Below are 22,722 nucleotides of genomic sequence, written 5' to 3'. Positions count from 1 at the left end.
TTAAATTCAAAATGGACCTGGTGTATGGTGCAGATAGACGGAGGCTAGAATGTGTCCCCTGTCTAGCCAGTTGCTTACATGACATACCACTTTCCTTCTTCTCATCCAACACGTGTAGGAGACACAGCTTACAAATGCAAGTCGTCATTCAGCTTTACAAGTCCTTCTCGGAAATTTTAAAAAGGGGGAGGAGCAAAACAGATTTATAGATCACTGACTAGTGTGGACTGTAAACCATCTATTGCAAATGGTCACTTGAAGTTGAGAAATTGATTTGTTTTATCGTAAATTTAACAGCCCCCCGATTTTAACGCCCAGCGGGGGTCATGTGGGCAGGGCCTGAGGCGGACGGAAAATCATCCAACCCTCCGCAGTGTGAGGCCCAGGACATTTTAACTCCCGAGCCTCACCTGCATGGCAGATCTCAGTCTCTCCAGCGGGGTGCGCTCGCGGGCCGGTCGGTGGGAGCAGGATTTGGGGTGGCACGAGACTGCCACCAGGGACCAGACGGAACAACGCCCGGCAGTCAGATAAGCGGTTCAGAGGGCATCGCAGTCGGGGGAAGCCCGGTGCAGAGGCGGCCCATGGTTTCCTTGCTGGGCCCAAATACTTCCCCCTGCAAGCTTCAGGTTTAAAGTGCAGTCGGGCCCGGACGATGCCATTGAGGCCCGGTCTGCACGTTTAGAACAGGACCCCGCTGCTTTGCGTCCGTGTCCCGCTCATCTGGTCAAAAGAGCAGGTTAAAATTCCAAACCGAAGGCAGCAAGATCACAGCGGATAAGTCGCCATGGCCATTTTAACTGCCTGTCAGCCTGATTTCCACCAGGCGGGCTGGGTTAAAATTTGCCCCAATAAATTTAGGTCCACTAGAGAAATTCAGGACTTGAAATGGGGATATATGAACTGATGCTCTTGTATTCCTGCAACATTACAGTTGATATTTTGAGCGAGCAATAAAAGAGCATTCCCTTACAGCTCGAGAACAAATACACTTACACCTCATAAGGGTAAGGGACTGGTTAGAATAATTCCTACCTTGTGCTGATTATACTTCTTGTTAAATATTTGAAGAAACTTTTCTCTTTCAAATATGGTAATGTGACAACATTTACTGAAATGAGTTCTCTGCCGATCTACATACAGGTTAAATGTTGCACTATATTCTCTATATATCGTCCCGGAGGTATCGTAAAGAATCACATTTTTGTTTTAAGTTATACATTTGGTGTAGCGAATTTATTAGATGCAAATATTTATCTGATCCAATTCAGTTTCTGCGGCTGCAATACAATCAACGTAAAAGGAATCCTTGCATTCAAATTGTGCATTTTCCACTACATCATGGAAAATGATTACTCTGCCAATGTACAAAGAAGAGCTTTGCATTTATTATTCATTACAGATGTAGCAGTTGTCAATCATGACAGTGACTGAGAATCAGTAATTATGCTGCCTGTTCCTTTAAGGTTCGAAACATTAATTCTGGAATAACCAATGGTCATTAAATGCTTGTTAGGTGTCATCTCATGCTTGGTCATGCAAAGGTAAGCCAAAGAAGCCAATACAAAACACTTCTCATTAGGACAAGTCAACATTACAGAAACTCCGCATGGTCACACTTCATGCATGATTCAGTCAGTGTGACAGGGACTTGTCACGTTGGGCTCATAGACATGGATGGAACACACACTTCTAGCTACAACACACCCTGACCTCTCAACCAGCTGCCGCTTCTTGTATCTCAATCTGCTGGCCTCCCTTATCGTCTCCCACTTCTTCGCATCCTCCTCACTACATGAGCCAGGAGCAAAGCTGCTACACTGCACCGCTTGATTAGCTTGGGATAAAGCCATTCTCCGAGAAAGCATGTCATCTTTTTCCAGACATGGCAATGCACCTTTGCGTTTTTCTGTTTCTGCGGAGACTTGGTCAGGTGGGCAAAGGAATTTTGAGCGGAGTGACTCCGGCAAAGTCCGCGGATCTGGAAAAGGAACAGGATTGTACATGTCCGGAGCACCCGAAGGCAACACTTGTTTCGTTTGAGAATAGCGTTCTTTTCTAACAATCACATCATCTTTTTCTGGATCTGGAATTATATTTTTGTCTCTTCTTTCTTGTGCAACAAGTCTTTCAACCGAGTCATTAGATTCAAGAATGCTTCGATCCTCAGTGTACAAAGGTATGAGATCAGGATTCGGGTGAAAGGCACCAGTTTTACGACTGAACATATCGTCATTTTCCAAATCTGGTGCCAAGTTTTTATTTGCCTCCTCTTCCCATTTGGCAGAGTGGGCACGCTGGGTAAGGAAGGAATTCTGCTTCCGTGTTATAATTCTAGGGCCTGCGGCAGGGTTGAGTTTTGGTCTGGAAACAGAGAAGTCTGCCAAGTCTGAATAAGTAGAACTTTCACATAAAGCTTGACGCAGTGGAAATAGGCTATGTTTTTTTTTATAAAAAGAAAGTGGGGGGAGAAAAAAAAAGGAAAGGAAATATTTACCAGAAAATGATCAAGAGAATAAAATCTGCATGTTACCAATGTCAAAGAAAAGACTGGAAACGGCAAGACAGATAGAAAGCATTGTAACAAACATTTGCTAATTATTTAAACATCAGATGCAAGGTGCCTATATTAACAATGCCTTCAGGACTATTTGATATGTAAGTTATCACAGGATTGTGGATCAAGTGTACAGAATGCTCTACATTATTGTATTCGCTGATGGCCAGGTTTCACGGTTCACTGAATGCAGTGGACACTTTGGCTGCATCAGTTCTCCTCAACCCCAAAAAGGCATCCGGGTTAAAGGAAGTGCAATTTCTTCTTAAATATGGCCACAGTAGTTTATCCCACAACTGAAATTTAGCATACTGCAATGTAGCACAGTAGCTGAAAATACAAATATCTTAAATAAAGAAACATCTATTTAGCTGACAATGAAATTGTTCAAATCTTTTATATGTTTTTCTATTAAGTTCCAGACATGCCTTCATTTAACATAAAACACTCATGTCCAGACACTGCACAAATGCACTAAATTTGACACAAGGCACAATATAACAGTGCAGCGAGTACTACTTTGTTAGTGAATTTAACAGTTATGCAGAGACATCAACCTTTCGTCATCTAAAGTATGAGTGACATCTTCTGCCCGGCCTTGGGATATCGCTGCTGCAGATTTTATAGTTTGTGAATCACCCCTACAGCAACTTTCAGTGCTGGGCTCCTGTCTCTGTTCAGTGCCATGTTTGTTAATAGTGAAATGGTGGGCATCAGACTCTAAATCCTCTTGCACCTCAGATGGCTTCCTTCTGCAGGTGGGCGATAGAACAGTAAAAGTAAAAATAAAAATCAGAAGAAAAGCGAAAGTTATGAAGCGAGATCAACAGAAGTTACCAGCAAATTAAAATACTTAAAAACAAGAAACACAGAATTCCTACAATTAAGCTAAGTAGCTTTCCACTTTTACAAATTCCCATGTGAACTTTATATTTTCGGATTACCAATAATTTCACACTCAGCGAGTATCTGTCAGTCTAGTTCTTTAACGTTTAGAATCCGTGAAAAAATATTGAAGTGCCCAGAAATAGTTTGAGACGATGAGCATCAATTTTAACATCCAAAACCTGCAGGTTAAATATCTAGTGCTCCAAATTCATGGTTCAATTAAAATCCTTAGTTTACAGACTGATTAAGCTCCAATTACTTCAGGTTTTCCCAGAGAACGTTGTGTTTAAAAACCTATGTTGCCACCTTCACCATCATCTCCACCAGATATTGGATGAGATTGCTAATTTTAATGGAATAAAACAGTCCAAAGCTGTCGAAGGCATGCCAGAATGCCACCTTATTTTTCCCCCATTAAAATTAAATGCCAGTTAAGTTTGTTCCTTTAATGAAGCATTGACAAATCTTCAGGAATTTTGACTACCTGAGCCATTCAAACAGATTTTTTGTCTTGTAATTAAAATGCTGGAACTTACTTTTTGTGAAAATATCTTAATAGTTTGGTTTAAATAGAGGATTAAATCAGTAGGGGGAAAAAAATCAGAAAATATGTTAGAAAATCAGAAATAGTAGGGTCCAGTTTTAAGAGTTTTTAACAAAACTTATGAAATAACATCCTTCATAGAAAGGTAGAAAGAACTTGCATTTATATAGCACCTTTCAAAACCTCAGGACATCCCAAAGTGCTTTACAGCCATGAAGTACTTTAAAAGTGTAGTCACTGTTGTAATGTAGGAAACGCGGCAGCCAATTTGCGCACAGCAAGCTCCCACAAACAGCAATGTGATAATGACCAGATAATCGGTTTTAGTGATGTTGGTTGAGATAAATATTGGCCCAGGACTGCCTTGCTCTTCTTCAAATAGTGCCATGGAATCTTTTACATTCATCTGAGAGGGCAGACCAGAGAGGCCTGCGTTTAATGCCTCAACTGAAAAACGGCACCTCTGACAGTGTAGCAGTCCCTCAGTACTGCAGTGAAGGATCAGCCTAGATTATGTGCTCAAGTCTCTGGAGTGGGACTTGAACCCACAACCTTCTGACTCAGAGGCGAGTGTGCTACCAACTGAGCCATGGCTGACATCTTGGACAAGTGATCATAGGTAAGTGATCCACAGACAGATCGCCACTGTATATGCTATTTCAGTTAGATAAGGACAAACCTGATGTACTGAAGCTGCTTATACCATGGTCTGCTTTGAGAACCCAACTGTATTTGTTTCCACTGTTTTGATTCCTCCGGCGTCCACTTCTTTGGTAGAAATCTATCAAAAGCAACACCTGTTCCTGGCAACACTGGGCTCAGTTTACGCATATACAGGTCATCCTTCTCAATGTCCGGATAGTCACCCTTTTCTTCCTCAGAAGAGGATTCATCCCAAAGTCTTTGGTGAGTTTCAGCAGACTCTCCACTCACCAGCCTCTGGTTGCTGTTAGAAACATCCAGTGTAATAAGGTTTATCTGCCAGAATATATACATAGCAGACAAGTAACATGCGATCTTCCAAGATCTTCAAGAGCTCTTAAATTAAGCCAATATGTGTTAGCTCAAAGCCGTCACTTCAATGCCACTCCATTGGTTGCAGAGGCTTATAATATGCAACACACAAGCAAATATAATTATTAAAAAGAACTATTGATGGAAAGTATGAAATGCTTAGTCAGTGAAATGCAAATGGACATAACTATTTTAAGTTAAAATGGCAGCCATTGAAGCTTGAAAAGCTGCACTTCATAGCACATCCCATGTGCATTTCTGACCTGCTAGATTGCTCAGTCTCTTCTGTTAAGAGTGCGACAGTATCAGTCAAGGGAGCAGCTAGAAAAGGCTGTGCAGGTAGATTTTTATCCAGTCGATGAAGGTTATTCCTTGTACAACCGATAGGAGCACCAAATTTCCGACGTGCCAGGTCATCCAACACGGGATCAGGTTCCATTCCTTCATCATCTGATCCGGAATCAGTCGCGGGGTAGTCATTGAGCAATTCTTGAGGTGTTCCATCCACACTTCTGGTGGAAGTGCCACACGAACCAATGCCACCAGTAACAGCTTCTTCTTTTATAGATTTCTCTTTTCTACTGAGGCCAATTAAGATAATTTGGATTGAAGGCTAGGATAATACTCAAACTAAAGTGAGATTCAAGAAATACACAACATTAAGATAAATAAGAACTCATTACAGCACGACCAATTTAAGTACCGATATCAGCGCAGACCACAGCTGAATGTAACACTGCCAATTTCTTCTCTCTCTCAGCCCCTCAAAAAAAAAAAAAAAAGTTCTCCCGGTCTTGCAAGTTGTACACATGCACATACCCGAATGCGTACAGCGGTATTGCCAGTTACATTCATGGTTGTACAGTGTTACCAATACGAAGCCACAGCTTGTAGATAGTTTCCTTACCAATATACTTTCAACAGAGATGCTCCACCGTCATTATGTTGTGCATTTAGCACCAGCTCCACAAAGGAAAAAAAGACATGGAAACCAAAGATGAAGCAGGAAGATTGGAGCAATGTGGAAAACATCCATATTATAGTTAGTGATGCAGTGCCAGATCTGTATTGAGTTTAATGGACTTTTATGATTATAGTACTTGCGTAGCGTCTCAAATGAGCAGACTGAAAGTCTGGCTTTCTTAAAACACTTACCATATTATGGTCAACATTACATATTAGGGCCAGCCAGATGGACCGTAATGGCCTCTTTCAGTCCCGTATATTCCAATATAAATGTGTTGTCAAGAAGACCAATACAGATTACTGATGATCATTTCTTCATGTTTACTTGGCAACCATGGTTGAGGGAACATCTCTCTCATTAGTAAAATAAAAATGCTAACAATGAGTTTTACCCTGCAATGTAGTGTTTTCTAAAACTCACCATAAAATTAAATCCTGATATATGTTTGTTTTATGAAGCATTAAAGGATGAACTAAATAACTAAAGATCATCAACGTGACATAAAATTCTGACAGGGCTAGACAGACTGGATGCAGGGAGGATGTTTCCCCTGGCTGGGGGGTCTAGAACGAGGGGTCACAGTCTCAGGATATGCGGTAGGACATTTAGCACTGAGATGAGGAGAAATTTCTTCACTCAGAGGGTGGTGAACCTGTGGAATTCTCTACCACAGAAGGCTGTGGAGGCCAAGTCACTGAATATATTTAAGAAGGAGATCGATAGATTTCTAGACACAAAAGGCGTCAAGGGGTTTGGGGAGAGAGCAGGAATATGGTATTGAGATAGAGGATCAGCCATGATCATATTGAATGGCAGAGCAGGCTCGAAGGGCCTACTCCTGCTCCTATTTTCCTATGTTTCAATGTGACCGGCGTCACAATAAGGAAAATGACCAATTTATTTGCAAGACTGCCGTACACAAATCACTAAAGGCTAGCACACCGCTACAAAGCGACGAATGGAATGTTGGCTTTTCTCTCAAGGGGGTTGGAATTCAGTAGCGAAGAAGTAATGCTTCAGTTGTACAGAGCCTTGGTCAGACCTCATCTGGAGAACGGCAATGAGTTTTAGGCACCGAACCTCAGCAAAGATACATTGGCCTTGGAAGAGGTACAGCGCAGATTCACCAGAATACTACCAGGGATTAAAGAGTCAAATTATGAGGGCAGGTTACATGCAATGTTCCCTTTCATTTTTTTTGGGTGCGCGGTCGCTTTAAGAGGATGCGCGACCCATTCAGAATACCGCACAGGCATGGTTTTTCCTATTTAAAAACCAGAGCTGCAGAGTGTAGTGTGGCCACGCAGCTTAAAGGGAACACTGGTTGCATAAACTTGGCTTGTATTCCCTGGAGTTTGAAAAGATTGAGGAGTGATCTAATCGAGGTATTTAAAATGATTGGGGGTATTCGACAGAGTAGATACAGGGAAATTATTCCCTCTAGTGGGGAATCCAGAACAAGGGGGCAGAATCTTAAAATTAGAGCCAGGCCATTTGGAGTGGAATTCGGAAACACTTTTTCACACAAAGGATAGTGGAAATCTTAAACTCGCTCCCCCTAAAAGCTGTGGATGCTGGGTTAATTGAGATTTTCAAGACTGAGATCAATAGATTTTTGTTAGGTAAGGGTATCCAGGGATAAGGAACAACAGCAGGTAAATGAAGCTGAGGTATAGATCAGCCATGATCTAACTGAATGGTGGAACAGGCTCGAGGGTCTGAATGGCCTCCTCCTGTTCCTATGTTCCTCATCTCAAGCAGAATGCTCATCGAGGCTGGTCATAAAAGCCTCCCCTTTCCCGCCGCATACTAACCTCTTAAGTGATGGTTGGATGGACCAGTATGCAGGCCTCACTACTAATTACCATCTCTAGTGCTCCCCGATTTAGCCAGTCAATGATGCGATCGAGTAGTGTAGGACCCTGTCCCTCCAATAAAGTTCCACCCTCAATATACTGTAGCTGGAATTAACAAGGGGCACTCGGAAGCCTCAGTGCGAATACCATTCACGAATGGAACTTGCACGGCAGTCTTGTTCATTCTCAAGTTCATGCACAAATGCAATTTTGAATACAGATTTTTTTTAGTCTTGTATATTCAAATTCTGTCCATTTTTTAGTTGTACATCTACAATGCTTTAAAAAGTATAATTTATCCCCAAAAGAGTAAGCACAATCTCGTACCACTGATTAAACGCTACTTAATCTTGTGTACTTTGCATCTAAAATAATACTTGTGCTCTGTAGAAAGTCCTGGCTCACAGTGGAGTATGGTTACATAGTGGCCATCAGATCACTAGTACCTTATCCAAGTAGCCATACTTCACGAGAATCTACGATAACAAAATACTGCGGATGCTGGAAATCCGAAACAACAACAGAAAACGCTGGAAAAACTCAGCAGGCCAGGGCAGCATCCGTGGAGAGAGAAACAGAGTCAAAGTTTCAGGTCAAAACCCTTCTTCAGAACGGAGAAAAAAAAAAGCAGGTAATGAAACAGATTAAAAGGCCAGTTTGGGGGCTGGGAAATGGGGGAGGGGATGAAAGAACAAAATGTTGGTCATCCACTTTTGTCGTTTATCTCTCTGCTTGGAAAGAGATAATTTGATCATAAGAGATAATTTCATGAGAATCTAGCTATTTGACAATGAAATGATTTAATTTAGTGCAAACTGTAAAAGCAATACTTACATATTAAAGTGCAGATGTCTCCATTTTCTTTTAAACAGTGAGCTCACCAATATACTAAATGCTATTTACTACAAAATAAAATACAAATCATTTTAAAAGCAAAGTACCTTGCAAATGAGCCATCGGTTTCTGTAAACATTGGGCTTGCCCAACTTCTTCTGTTATCTTCATTCTTCTCCGCTCGCTTTTTCCTCAGCGGAGCTGGGACATAGGCTGCCGGCTTGTTTTTAGTTGGCAGGAATTGGTTGTAGGGCACAACAGGCTTATATTCACTGGTGGAGGTCCTACGGAGCGACATGTCGTTCGTGGGTCCGTCCATCGCCTTGCTGTTTAGATATTCTGACTCAATGTCACTCCCACCACCTAAACCAAAAGAAAAACAGAGTCGAAGAAAAATATCATTTCAAAGTTGGCTCTCGGCAAATTAATTCATGCAGTTCTTCAAACTCCAGCATCGAAGCTCACAGCTTCTCGATGCGGTTTGCTCATGCCCAACACATGCTGCCTATATAAGTTTCCTTTGGAGCATCTCTTCCAGAGGTTCACAGGCCACTGACAGCAATCATCAAGGTATTTTTGGAAATCTGTTAATAGATTGTGATAGCGTCCCTAGTGCATACATTATTTTCGCCCAAGTGATAAATGCTTTCAATTCTTTTAATCAGTCAGAGCATTCCGTAAAGGACAAACAAAACACAATGTTATTCCAACGGCGCTGTGTAATCGTCCTGGAGTTTCAGTCCATACTGTGCTTAAAGGGTCAGTAATTCACTGCTACGATAGCAAAATACTACGGATGCTGGAAATCCGAAATAACAACAGAAAATGCTGGAAAAACTCAGCAGGCCAGGCAACATCCGTGGAGAGAGAAATAGAGTCAACGATTCAGGTCGAAACCCTTAATCAGGACGGAGAGAAAACACAGGAAATGAAACAGATTAAAAAGGCCAGTTTGGGGGCTGGGAAATGGGGATGAAAGAACAAAAGAGAGAAGCGAAGAGACATTAAGAGGTATTCAAAACCAGACGAGATGGTGATAGGACTAGTAAAGAGACAAAAGGTGGCTCTAGATGTTTATTAATTCACTACCACTGACTTTATTAAAAAAGGTCCATCATCACCAAATTATTTCTTTCCAAGCAGAGAGATAAACGACAATAGTGGATGACCAATATGTGACCTCCTTCCAATATACATCTGTGACTCAATGTCGGCAGCAAGCTCTCCTTACCTTCACTACTGCCCTTTAGAGTTATGTCTGATGAAAGGCTTGCGAGAGACTTTGACCCAAACGAGTCTAAACTATCAAGTGAGTCGTCTCTTCTGTGCCTGAACTGTGGCGACGCGGGCTCGTTCCGTTCTGAACACCAGGTATCACAGTACCCACTATCTCTTCCGCTTCGTTTCAGACTATCGGAGTCTGCAAGTGCCTAAACGGGAAATTAAAAATCAGATGTCGCAACAAATGAAAGTTCCTATTCACATCGACCCTGTCCTCTAAATTTAAGGTGCAGGACTAATTACCTGAATCAAAATATGCCACAAGCATATTTGACCCTCTCCGATCCCCCTCTTTGTCAATTATTTTCTCTTATTCTTGGGTTGATTCCCCACCCCAGTCATACGGCCAACCCCATTTCCTGTTGGAAAATGGGCAGGTGACTTGTTCCCAGACTTGAGGTTCTTACACTGGCCACTGGGTGGCATACAGGAGCAGTTTAAATTGATCACGCCTTTAATGTATTGGTGGACTAACCCAATATGCAGGTAGCTGTTAAGGTAGCATTTTTATGACAGGAAAAAAAGCACATTGCAATTCAACAAATACTAAGACTGTAAAAGGATGATGAAATAATCCAGATTAGATAAATAATTACCATTTTTCAGTACTTTTCTCCCATTGATTAATGCAGCAAAAGTAACAAAATAACGTGCAGAACCACCAAAGAGTACTTCAAATATTGCTTCTAAATGCAAGAGAAATCCCCATCTACATGGCAAAATAGTTGTTTAAGATCCAACACAACTCGTGTAGCTGGAACAGCTCCCTGTATACTGTATTCGCTGCTCACGAGGCGGTCTCCTCTACAATTGCCGAGCACCTCCGTTCAGTCCGCAAGCGTGGCCCCGAGCTTCCGGTCGCTTGCCATTTTAAACCTCCGCCCCACTCCCACTGCCACCTCTGCCTCCTACACTGTTCCAATGAAGCTCAGTGGAAGCTCGAGGAACAGCACCTCATCTTTCGATGAGGCACTTTACAACCTTCCGGACTCGACACTGAATTCAACAATTTCAGATCATGATCACTGCTCCCATTTTTTTTTCCTCGGACAGCAGGTGCTGGTAATGATTCTGCTGTTATTATTTACAGCTTATCTAGACCCATCTTTTGTTTCTTTGCTTGTTCCATTACCACCCTCTGTCATTTATTCTCTCCTGCTTCTCACCCTATCAGAGACCGCCCCTTTTGTTCTTTTCTCTCCATCCCCGCCCCTCCCCACTTTCCCTGCCTCTGTAACTTGCTTAAAACCTGTTAAATCTGTAACATTTTCCAGTTCTGATGAAAGCTCATCGACCTGAAACGTTAACTCTTTCTCTCTCCACAGATGCTGAGACTCAGAGTTAGACAGCACAGAAAGAGGCCCTTCGGCCCATCGTGTCCGCAACGGCCATCAAGCCCTGTCTATTCTAATCCCATTTTCCAGCATTTGGTCCGTAGCCTTGTATGCTGTGGCGTTTCAAGTGCTCATCTAAATGCTTCTTGAATGTTGTGAGGGTTCCTGCCTCTACCAACCCTTTCAGGCAGTGAGTTCCAGATTCCAACCACCCTCTGGGTGAAAAAGTTTTTGCTCAAATCCCCTCTAAACCTCCTGCCCCTTACCTTGAAACTATGCCCCCTGGTTATTGACCCCTCTACTAAGGGGAAAAGTTCCTTTCTATCTACGCCCCTCTTAATTTTGTACACCTCAATCAGGTCCCCCCTCAGCCTTCTCTGCTCTAAGGAAAATAACCCCAGCCAGTCCAGTCTCTCTTCATAGCTGAAGCGCTCCAGCCCAGGTAACATCCTGGTGAATCTCCTCTGCACCCTTTCCAATGCAATCACATCCTTTCTACAGTGTGGCGACCAGAACTGCATACAGTATTCCAGCTGTGGCCTAACTAGCGTTTTGTACAGCTCCATCATAACCTCCCTGCTCTTATATTGTATGCCTCAGCTAATGAAGGCAAGTATCCCATATGCCTTTTTAACCACCGTATCTACTGGTCCTGCTGCCTTCAGGGATCTATGTATTGTACATGCACACCAAGGTCCCTCTGATCCTCTGTCCTTCCTAGGGTCCTACCATTCATTGTGTATTCCCTTGCCTGGTTAGTCCTCCCAAAATGCATCGCCTCACACTTTTCAGGGTTAAATTCCATTTGCCACTGTTCTGCCCATCTGACCAACCCGTCTATATCGTCCTGTAGCCTGAGGCTTCCCTCCTCGCTATTTACCACACCACCAATTTTGATATCATCTGCAAACTTACTGATTATACCTCCTACATTCATATCTAAATCAGTAATGTAAACCACAAACAGCAAGGGACCCAGCACCGATCCCTGCGGTACACCACTGGACACAGGCTTCCAGTCACAAAAACAACCTTCGACCATCACCCTCTGCCGCCTGCCACTAAGCCAATTTTGGATCCAATGTGCCAAATTGCCCTGGATCCCATGGGCTCTTACTTTCTTGACCAGTCTCCCATGCAGGACTTTGTCAAAAGCCTTACTGAAGTCCATGTAGACTACATCAACTGCACTACCCTCATCCACACACCTAGTCACCCCCTCAAAAAATACAATCAAACTGGTTAGACATGATCTCCCCCTGACAAAGCCATGCTGACTATCCTTGATTCTCCAAGTGGAGACTAATTCTGTCCCTCAGAATTTTTTCCAATAATTTCCCTACCACTGATGTAAGGCTCACTGGCCTATAATTCCCTGGTTTATCCCTACTACCCTTCTTGAATAATGGTACTACATTAGCTGTTCTCCAGTCCTCCGGCACCTCCCCTGTGGACAGAGAGGTTCTGAAAATTTGTGTCAGGGTCCCTGCAATCTCCTCCCTTGCCTCACACAGCAGCCTGGGATACATCTCGTCTGCGCCTGGGGATTTATCCACTTTTAAGATGCTGCCTGACCTGCTGAGTATTTCCAGCATTTCCTGCTTATATCCCTGTTGAAAATGTCCTACTCCCCATTGCCAACCCAGTAATTGGACATCAGAATTATGCACCTTCAGGGAGAATGGCCCAAAGATGTTTCTCAAAGCCATGGCTCAGCGAGGCTGACAGAGGGGTAAAAGATTGCCTCCTGTCTGTTTTTACTTAAAGGGACAGCATACCTAGGTGATCGCCACGTGTAGCACTTGCTAATTAGAAACTGCACAACCAGCAGCCAAAGAAGCCAAACAATTTATTGCCTGTGATCCTTCAACAGCTCAGTACCTGGTAGAGAGCATTTGAATTCACACAAGTGTTTATAGACAGACACAATCTTCACCCCATTGTCCATTTCTTCTTTACCCCCCAATTCCTCTTAATATGGGCTGCAAATTGAATCACAATAACCGACCTCCAGGTTTACACATGGATCCTCTCCACAAACAACATTCTCAGATTGCTACTCCGAATCCATTTTTCACATCACGCAACACACAGGAGTCCTGTCTAGCCTTGTCCCGCAAGGTTTAACTGTTCTTTACGTTTCTGCGTCCGCCCTGGCCTCAGTGTTTACAGATTGATATAATTGTTGCATTGTAGCTTACCTTGGTCAGGGTTTGTCCTAGAAGCCCTTCAAATGCATTCAGGTTAAGGTACGGTCCATTATAGTGAGGCTCATGCTGTGCTCTTCTACCAAGCCAATGTATTGTGATCAAAACCTGTAAGAATGCCATTTTCCATTTAAGCATTTGACACAGGAAGATAAGAATGTATGAATGAGGAACATTGTTCGAGGAAATTTATGGAACATGACCTTTTCTCATAAGTCCATGCTAGTCTTTACTCCCATTAAATGCATTGAATTGATTCTTTTATAACAAGAGACTCCATGGGATGCCTTTTAATACTATACAGGTACCAGGGCAACAAGCAAACTATTCCCAAGGTCACACTTCTGAGCTTTTCAAAAGATTAGAACTATTATCTACCCTCATTTGTTTCAGTATGGAGCCATTCCAGCCAGCTCTTCTATCTTAGGAAGATTCAAACACCTACTAATCTGGGGCAGGGAGCAGTGGGGTGGGGGCGGGCGAGATAAAATTTGTCCTCCAGCTGCCTCGCCAATTCACCCAACCTCCCAACTCCCTCCTCTCAATCCCCTCCATTGTGTCACCTGTGCTACTTCTGCCCTGCTAAACCACTCTCTCGCCTCTGCCTTTTGATGTTCTTGTTCCCACCTTCCACCTCTGTTGTTGCTCCAGTATCAGCCCCAGTTTCGCTCACCCATAGGGCAGAGGCTACACAATTGAGAGCACCTAGTACACAACTAGTCTGGTCATTCATCACTAGATGTGGCTCAGCCAGGTCTAGAATTACTGTGCCTGCTGTCCTCAGCCAAATCCTCCTACAGTACTACTTCTGGATTATGACTGAGAGCAAAGTCAACCCGAGGCTCCTTTTATTAACTGACTGAAATCTTTTTCTTTTGCCTCCTCCACCCTCACCTCCAATACTAGGTGGGAAGAGCTCAGGATTTCTTTCCCTTTCATTTTCAAAACTTCACTCACCTCCTCAAAAAAAAAAATCTTTCCATCTGTCCTCTCCAACTACCACCCCATCTCTAACTTCTTTCCTTTTATCGTGATCTCAAACATAGCTCTGTGACCATAAAATCTATTCCTGTGCCACTAATTCTATCCCCTTCCCTGACCACTTGCTCAAGCGAAACCAGACCATGTGAAACATTGGTGCCTTTTCCACCCAGATCCTTGCTTCAATCCCCACATCCTATCCAACATCACCACATCTTCACAACATTGTCTGCCTCCAGCTCAGCTCAGCCCTCAACCATGAAAACCTTCATCCAAACCTTTGTCACCTCGAGTCAATTCATCCAATGTCCTCCTTGGTGACCCTACATAAATTCAAACTTGTCCAAACTCAGCCTCTGCATCCCATCCACATTAAGTGGCACTCGGCCATCACCGCCATCCTCATTGACCTACATGGATTCCCTGAATGCCAGCACGTTCAATTTAAAATCCTCAATTTTATCTTCACATTCCTCCACAGTCTTTCCCTACCATACCTTGGCAATCCCTTCCAACCTTGCATCCCCCAACACAGTTTGCTCCTCTGATTCTGGTTCTTTTGTGATGCTGCACCCCTTCCTTCGCCCACCACTGACACCAGTGTCTTCAATTGCCTCGGCCCTACTCTCTGGAACTTGCTCCCGAAACCTTTCTCCACTTTGCTCACCAATTTCGAAATCCTTCTCAAAACCCATCTTTTGAACCAATTTCAGTCGCCTCACCTAGCTCCCCCCATGGCTCAGTGTCCATTGCTTTATCGATGGGGTTTTTTCTCTCTGCAAAGCACCTCTGTACATTTTCTACATTAAAAGGTGCTCTCTAAATGCAAGTTGTTGTCATGGTTATTGGCGAAGCACCATTTTCTGGAGTGAAAACAGTCACCAAATTCCCATCGTACTGTTCTACTCTCCCACTGTTTCATCTCATATCATTAAGGGGTCCTTTGATTTTTAAAGGATAGTACAGAAAGCGGAAAACATTAAAGAGTGAGAAAGATTATAAACAAAGATTATCAAAACAATGGTGTAAAATATATCAGGAGCTATAGTAAATTTCCAGTAAAGATACTCTCCTCAGCCATATAGACCCATCATTGCAATAGTGTTTCTCAAATGGCTTAGGCAAGGGGGACTTGCTACGTTTTGTTCAAGAGCCCAAATCCCTACCAGTGATTTTTTTTTTTTTTTTTAAATATTGGTATTCATCCGGGTTTTGCTAAAGCATAATGTAGGCACCATGCAGTATTGCTGGAGAGTCCCTCTCAAAAAATGGGGAACATCTTACAGTTTCTCCTCCAATGGATAGAATATTTTCCCAACCTTCGTTTGGATGAGATCAGAAAGGTTTTGACACATTTGGGTAAATATTCAATTGTAAGAAAACAAAGCTCAGGGAATTAATTCTGTAAATAAAAAAGAGCGTGAAAATAAAAGTTCAAAAGATATCTAACAAGCAAGTGACAAAGCAGAATGAGACACAAATAAGAATCAATGGGCAAGGTGAAATGAGGGAAGGAAATGGACACAATTAATGGAAATGAAGTTTTAAAAAGGAAAGGAGCCTATCAACATTTTAAACCCCCGGATGAAACTCCCTCAATGTTTTGTGCAATGAAAACAAAACTCCATTTTTGGAGGCCTACCAATGTAGTACAGAGCCAGAAGCTCAAGTTTTACTAGAATGTGCCAAGTGTGCTGATTCAGCCAAGAAACTCTTTTCTTTGGGGGTGGGGGGAATGGTGGGGAACAGAGGTGGGAACCACGTTGGTTACGATTGGCCTTCATATCCCTTGGGTGGGGGAGGGAGAATTTACCAGGGTTATCACCACTGATCGTTATCCAGGGACTCTTGTTGATAGCTTCACGTGTAGGGAGATTAGGGAAGAACATCAGGTTTGGGTGTGCTGCTCCCCATGACTGACTAGCCTTCTTACTCTATCTATGCTGATTCGCTCAAGACACCATTGGCCTACTGACACTCATGGAAGCATGCTTCAGCAAGTGTCAATGCCTTTAATAACTGAATAATGCAACTGCTTAAGTCTTACAAATCAAAAGCCCTCAAAATGCATTTAAGTATTGCATAAGCGTCGAGTGGTTTCACACTGATTGGAATCCTTCTCCACTTTACACATGAACATCGCTTCATCATGTACAACCATATTTCATGTTTACATTTAGACATGAAAATCCATCTGCCACTTCTTAGTGTACTGAACTTTCAGGGGATTTCCTTACAAATGTTCCAAAACCGCCTTACTCTTGCCAAGCATCTTCAGGCCAAGAGCTCGGAGCTGGTGTGGTCAAAAATAGAAGTTCTAAGGCCCTATTTGCCCAGCCAGTTAATGTTAGCTAATGAAGTAGAGACCTGGGATTGCACCCAGAATCTTTCTGATCTAATGGCTCACGACCACACCATGCAATGCATTAAGTCAAAAAGCCATCAGGGAGCTCTAAGCTTATATTTGTCTCAACTAACTTTAGGTCACTGCAAATTAACCTAATGATTTACAGATTCAGATATGTTTTAGAGCTAAGGAATTGGAAAAATAAATGAGCTCTGTGAGGACAGGATAATTGAGAACATCAGATTCTACGTTATGCTACCATCTGGGAAGGGGAGGGGCCATGCAGCTTACTCTGACTGCAGATTGGGGCTCATCTACGTATCCTTGTTAGCTGATCTCTGGTGCAGCAGACTCTGCTTTTCTGAGCTGGGATCAAGGCACATTACTGGAGCAAAGTTAAGGAAGCTATGCTCTGTACAGACATCCTATGCGCTTCGATGAGCGTGTAAATATATATCACCTTTTAAGAGTTGTCCCAGTACTACAGGTACCCTTCATCATAAATATGTACACCAAGCAGTGTTATCCAATCAATTCTCCACTCCCTATGCAGCAACAGTTACGCTGATGACTGGCAAAAGTTGTTTTCAGATGATACAGAAAATTCTAGTAAGTGAGCATGTGGAGAAAAAAAAAAGAGAAATTGTCCCAATATTAGCTTTGGGGCAGGGGAAAGGGGGATCTCAATTTGCTTTTGATGTCATTAGAGATTCATCAAACGTTCCTTGGAAATATTGGCATCCAGACAGTTCAAATACATAGTACAGTAGAAGTTAGAAGATTTACAGAGGAGATCTTTCTGTAGTGGATACAAATGAAGGCCAGGAACATGATAAATCAAATTCTCTTGGCAAAATGGAGCTAACTTTTATACATCAACCCCAAGGTATCAAGGCTACACCTATAACAACTTGCATTTATATAGTGCCTTTAACGTAGTAAAACATCCCAAGATGCTTCACAGGAGCGTTAGCAAATAAAATGTGACGCCGTGCCACACAAGGAGATATTAGGACAGCTTGGTCAAAGTGATAGGTTTTAAGGAGCGTTTTAAAAGGAGGAAAGAGGTAGAGAGGGTTCCAGAGCTTAAGCAGCTGAAGGCACAGCCGCCAATGGGGGGGGGGGGGGGGGGGCGGGGAGAAATTAAAATCGAGGATACGGAGAGGCCAGAGATCTCGGAGGATTGTAGGGCTGGAGAAAGTTACAGAGATGGGGAAGAGGCAAGGTCATGGGGGGGATTTGAACACGAGGATGAGAATCTTAACATCAAGGCTTGTGGACCAGGAGCCAATGTAGGCCAGCGAGCACAGGGGTGAAGGGTGAACGGGACTGGGTGCGAGTTAGGATACGAGCAGCTGAGTTTCGGATGAGCTCAAGTTTAACGAGGGTGCAAGGTGGGAGGCCAGCTGGGAGGGCATTAGAATAATCAAATCTAGAGGTAACACAGACATGGATGAGGGCTTTGGCAGCAGATGAGCCGATAAGAGAACAAAACTAAAATTTTTGACATTGCTGTAGTCCAACCAAGAACATCAAACAGATAACGATCACTGTAGATATATTTCACCATTTCTCATTATGACTATCAAAATATTACAAAGCAAATTAATTCAGCTGTTATTAAAAAAAAACATCCAGTCAGAAAGAAAACACTAACCCTTTCATATTTGACCCAATACAAATAATTGCAACATTCTAAAGAAGTCTAATAGCTACAGATAAGAAAGTCCAATAGCATTAAAGTCATTTAGACAACATTAGATAACTATGCATCCACTCTCAGTACTTCCCATTTATCAGTTACTTTCTTTTTGTAACTAACTATTGAAACAGAATACACTTCTGCTTTGGAAATGACAGGCCATTGAATGTTGAGAAATAGGAACAAAGAATGTGGCCAAACAAGTAGCAATAATTCCCGCCGTCAACAGGCCACCGCCTATACTGCAGGATATCAACCACACGGAGCTCCAAATGCGATTTTGGTTAAATGCATAGTAACACAAGTGATGACTTTATACGGAAATATTTTGATTTTTGCTTTTAAAATTATGAGCAAAAACTATATTTTCAAAATAAACGAAAGTGGAAAGCATTAGTGACAGAACGCACACCCGAGCTACTAGTAAACAGCAGATCACTCACATTTTTTAGCCTCCTTTGAGTTTCTTCACGCCTGTAGAAGTTAAAATAGTCTAGTCAGGATAATTTACTCAGAAGCTCCAGTTTAAAATGCACTTCACTTAAAATATGTTCCAATTTTTTTTTTTTTTAAGCACCTATTGGCTCATCTACAAAGAAGCAACAACACAACTGAGCTCTCCAGCTTGACATTACAAAGGTCAGTTGTATCTGCTGTGGGCACTTGCAAAGCAGCACAGCAATCATTTACCAGAAAGAAATGTTGGCAAGGAGCATGCAAACAGTCAATTGCTGTTAGCTGCACGCCTCATTTCCTGAACAACATGATGGAATTAGGTCTGAAGTTAAAGGAAGGTGTGCATTATGATACCAACGGGAGCTTTCACTCAGATGCCAAAATGATTTTTTTTCAGGTCACTTGCTCAGAACTAGTATGAATCAATAACTACTAGATTGCTGATCTAGACAGCTGCAGCTTTTTTGCAGCCAAGAACATGATCATTTTTCAATTATTTCCCAAATCAGCACATTCTGCTCTATTTTGTTTCAATCTATTCCATCCACATCACCCCACTCACCCCCCCTCTCACATTTCTTTATTATTGTAATACTTAATTTTTTTTTAATTAACAGGCTCAAGATTTATCTTGTGCAGCTTGGCGTGTAACTATCTCTATACACATCTAGCAGTGCAAGCTATTACAAGATTGCACCTTAGACGATATCTGGAAAATGTGCACATTTCGTACAAGGAGGCAAAGAAAGTTGAAGGCAGGTCACCCGGGACTGACTGCAATCAAGAACTCTCAGCCTGTTCAAGAGCGTTAGCTGAGGTCTGTGTCCTCTACCAACCTGCCCCCGCCACACAGTGCTGCCACCCAATTATCAAAATCCACGACAAGGCCTTGGACAACGTGGATCACTTTCCATACCTCGGGAGCCTACTGTCAACAAGGGCAGACGTCGACGACGAAGTCCAACACCGCCTTCAGTGTGCCAGTGCAGCCTTCGGTCGCCTGAGGAAGAGAGTGTTTGAAGACCAGGACCTCAAACCCGGCACTAAGCTCATGGTCTACAGGGCAGCAGTGATACCTGCCCTCCTGTATGCCTCAGAGACATAGAAAACATAGAGATAGGAACAGGAGTAGGCCATTCGGCCCTTCGAGCCTGCTCCGCCATTCAATGAGATCATGGCTGATCTTCCTCTGAGATCTTAGCTGATCTTACCAGTTCAGTACCCCGTCCCCGCCTTTTCTCCGTAACCCTTAATCCCCTTAGCCTTCAGAAATATATCCAATTCTCTCTTGAAAATATTTATTGAATTAGCCTTCACAGCCCTCTGTGGCAGGGAATTCCACAGGCTCACCACTCTTTGAGTGAAGAAATTCTTCCTCATCTCTGTTTTAAATGATTTGCCCGCTATTTTTAGACTGTGGCCCCTGGTTCTGTGCTCCCCTGCCATTGGAAACATTCTCTCTGAATTCAGCCTGTCCAGGCCTGCCATAATTTTATATGTTTCGATGAGATCCCCTCTCAATCTTCTAAACTCCAGTGAGTACAAGCCCAAACTATTCAATCTCTCCTCGTAGGTCATTCCCGCCATTCCAGGTATCAGCCTGGTGAATCGCCGCTGCACTCTTTCCATGGCAAGAACATCCTTCCGCAGATGGGGCGACCAAAACTGTACACAATACTCCAGATGCGGTCTCACCAGCACCTTGTACATGGATCATGTACAGCAGGCACCTCAAAGCACTGGAGAGGTAGCACCAATGCTGCCTCCGCAAGATCCTGCAAATCCATTGGCAGGATGGGCGCACCAACATCAGTGTTCTTGCTCAGGCCAACATCCCCAGCATCGAAGCTCTGACCACACTCAATCAGCTCCGATGGACGGGTCACATTGTCCACATGCCCGATACGAGACTCCCAAAACAAGCGCTCTATTCGGAGCTCCGGCACGGCGAGAGAGCCCGAGGTGGGCAGAGGAAACGCTTCAAGGACACCCTCAAAGCCTCCTTGAAAAAGTGTAACATCCCCACCGACACCTGGGAAACCCTGGCCCAAGACCGCACAAAGTGGAGGAGAAGCATCCGGGAAGGCGCCGAACACCTCGAGTCTCTTCGCCGGGAGCAAGCGGAAGCCAAGCGCAGGCAGCGCAAGGAGCGCACGCCAACCCAAGCACTCCACCCACCCGCCCCTTCAACCACCGTCTGCCCCACCTGTGACAGAGACTGTAGGTCCCGCATTGGACTCATCAGTCACCTGCAAACTCATTTTTAATGTGGAAGCAAGTCATCCTCGGTCTGAGGGACTGCCTAAGAAGAAGTGACCCACTTAACGCCCTTCCTCCCAGCCGGGCAATGACTTAGAAAGGGAAGAAAACTCAACAAGCCTCAAAAACAAGAGTACTGACTAGGAGGAGTTATGAGACTAACCATGATGCATTAATTAATCCATATATACATGCTATTTTAACTTCAATCTAGTTGCATTCCAAGTAACATCTAAAAATAAACTTGCCAGACAGTATTCACGATTTAGATTAAATTTCCAAGACATAAATTGGTGTTGTTGAACAGCTTGACTTTTAAAGCAATCGCTGTGGCAAGGCACACTTGCATTTATTTATTGTTCTGCACGTCAAAGCCATCTCAAGAGTGGAGAAGTAAAATGAAGGGCAGCTAGAATGGAATGAGAGTGGGGCCAGAAGAGCTTGAAGGGGAAATTGAGAGAAGGTTTTTGACAGCCAGGAGGGAGGAAGTAAGGTGGAGGGATTTTGGGAGTGAGTTCCAGAGGGCAGGATAGCTGAAAGCTGCCATCAACGATGAAACGACGAGAATAGTGAACAAGGAGTAAACCCGCATTAGAGGCGTGAAGGGTGCAGAGTGAGACATAGGACTGGCAGAGGTTGCTGAAGTAGGGTGAGCGAGACCGTGGTGACATTTGAAGGTAAAGATAAGAACTCTGAAATTGATTCAAAGAGATACAGAGAACAGTGGAGTTTCACAAGAACCAGGGTTTGGAAATCAGGACTTTGGATAGATAAGCAAGAAGCAACCTTTTAAACAAGTTGCAATTTATGGAGGGTGGAAGCAGAGAGACCAGCTAGGAGTTCACAGATGTCAAGTCTTGAGGTGCTAAAAGCATGGATTAGAATCTCGGCAGCACGGAGAGAAGAGCTAGGCTGGGGTGGACAATGCTTTGAAGGTGGAAGACAGGCAAGGCCTGGTTACAGAATGAATGTGGGGAGAAAATTCAGCCCTGGATTGAGCAACGTGACAAAGATTCCCACCACCGGACTTAGCCCATGGTGGCTGTTGAGTCTGTGTTTTCAAATGTAGTTATGCTGAATAACAGGACACAGACTACAGAAATAATTAAACAGGTCTTTAGTGATTGAGGGTCAGGGCTGAACTGGGATACACTTACCGGTGTGGTCACCACCGGTACTACAATGTACAGGAGCCATCAAAAAGTAGTCCATCACCTTAAGGTATCCTCTTAAGGTGGTACAGGTTACATACACTACAGTGAGAGTCAGGAAGATTGCTGGAGTTAAAGTAACATACAAGCAGGAGTTGATATAGGTCAAAAAGGAATACTTCAGTTTTCCTATATTGAGCTGGAGGAACGTTTGATTCATCCAAGGCTTGACATCAGATAGGCAGTTGATGAGTTAAGCAATAGCATTGGAATCTAAACAGACAACTAAAAAGGTCAAGCTGGGTATGATCAGCATTCATGTGGAGCCTGACTTGGTGCCTTTG

The 22,722-nt window shown here is 43.3% G+C and overlaps 1 protein-coding gene across 2 annotated transcripts in view; it reads right to left on the bottom strand.

Moving 5' to 3' along the window:
* The window catches only part of lmo7a (LIM domain 7a), a 292,222-nt gene that overhangs the window by 85,592 nt on the left and 183,908 nt on the right, over positions 1-22,722 (bottom strand). Inside the window, exons 6-13 of one of the 2 annotated variants that reach the window (XM_085998505.1) lie at positions 18,956-18,986; positions 13,477-13,590; positions 9,892-10,090; positions 8,768-9,023; positions 5,267-5,584; positions 4,669-4,935; positions 3,115-3,309; positions 1,714-2,436 (exon numbers count right to left, since the gene is read on the bottom strand). In XM_085998505.1, the coding sequence (XP_085854631.1) occupies positions 1,714-2,436; positions 3,115-3,309; positions 4,669-4,935; positions 5,267-5,584; positions 8,768-9,023; positions 9,892-10,090; positions 13,477-13,590; positions 18,956-18,986 (2,103 nt within the window). The remainder of the gene's footprint in view (positions 1-1,713; positions 2,437-3,114; positions 3,310-4,668; positions 4,936-5,266; positions 5,585-8,767; positions 9,024-9,891; positions 10,091-13,476; positions 13,591-18,955; positions 18,987-22,722) is intronic. The other variant, XM_085998506.1, reaches the window with a different exon arrangement.

Source organism: Somniosus microcephalus, chromosome 10, assembly GCF_052327205.1.
Source record: "Somniosus microcephalus isolate GS21.2 chromosome 10, FLI_Smic_1.0, whole genome shotgun sequence".
Lineage (NCBI taxonomy): Eukaryota > Metazoa > Chordata > Chondrichthyes > Squaliformes > Somniosidae > Somniosus > Somniosus microcephalus.
Note: the sequence above shows the minus strand (reverse complement) of the source record. Positions and strands in the feature narration are given on the sequence as shown.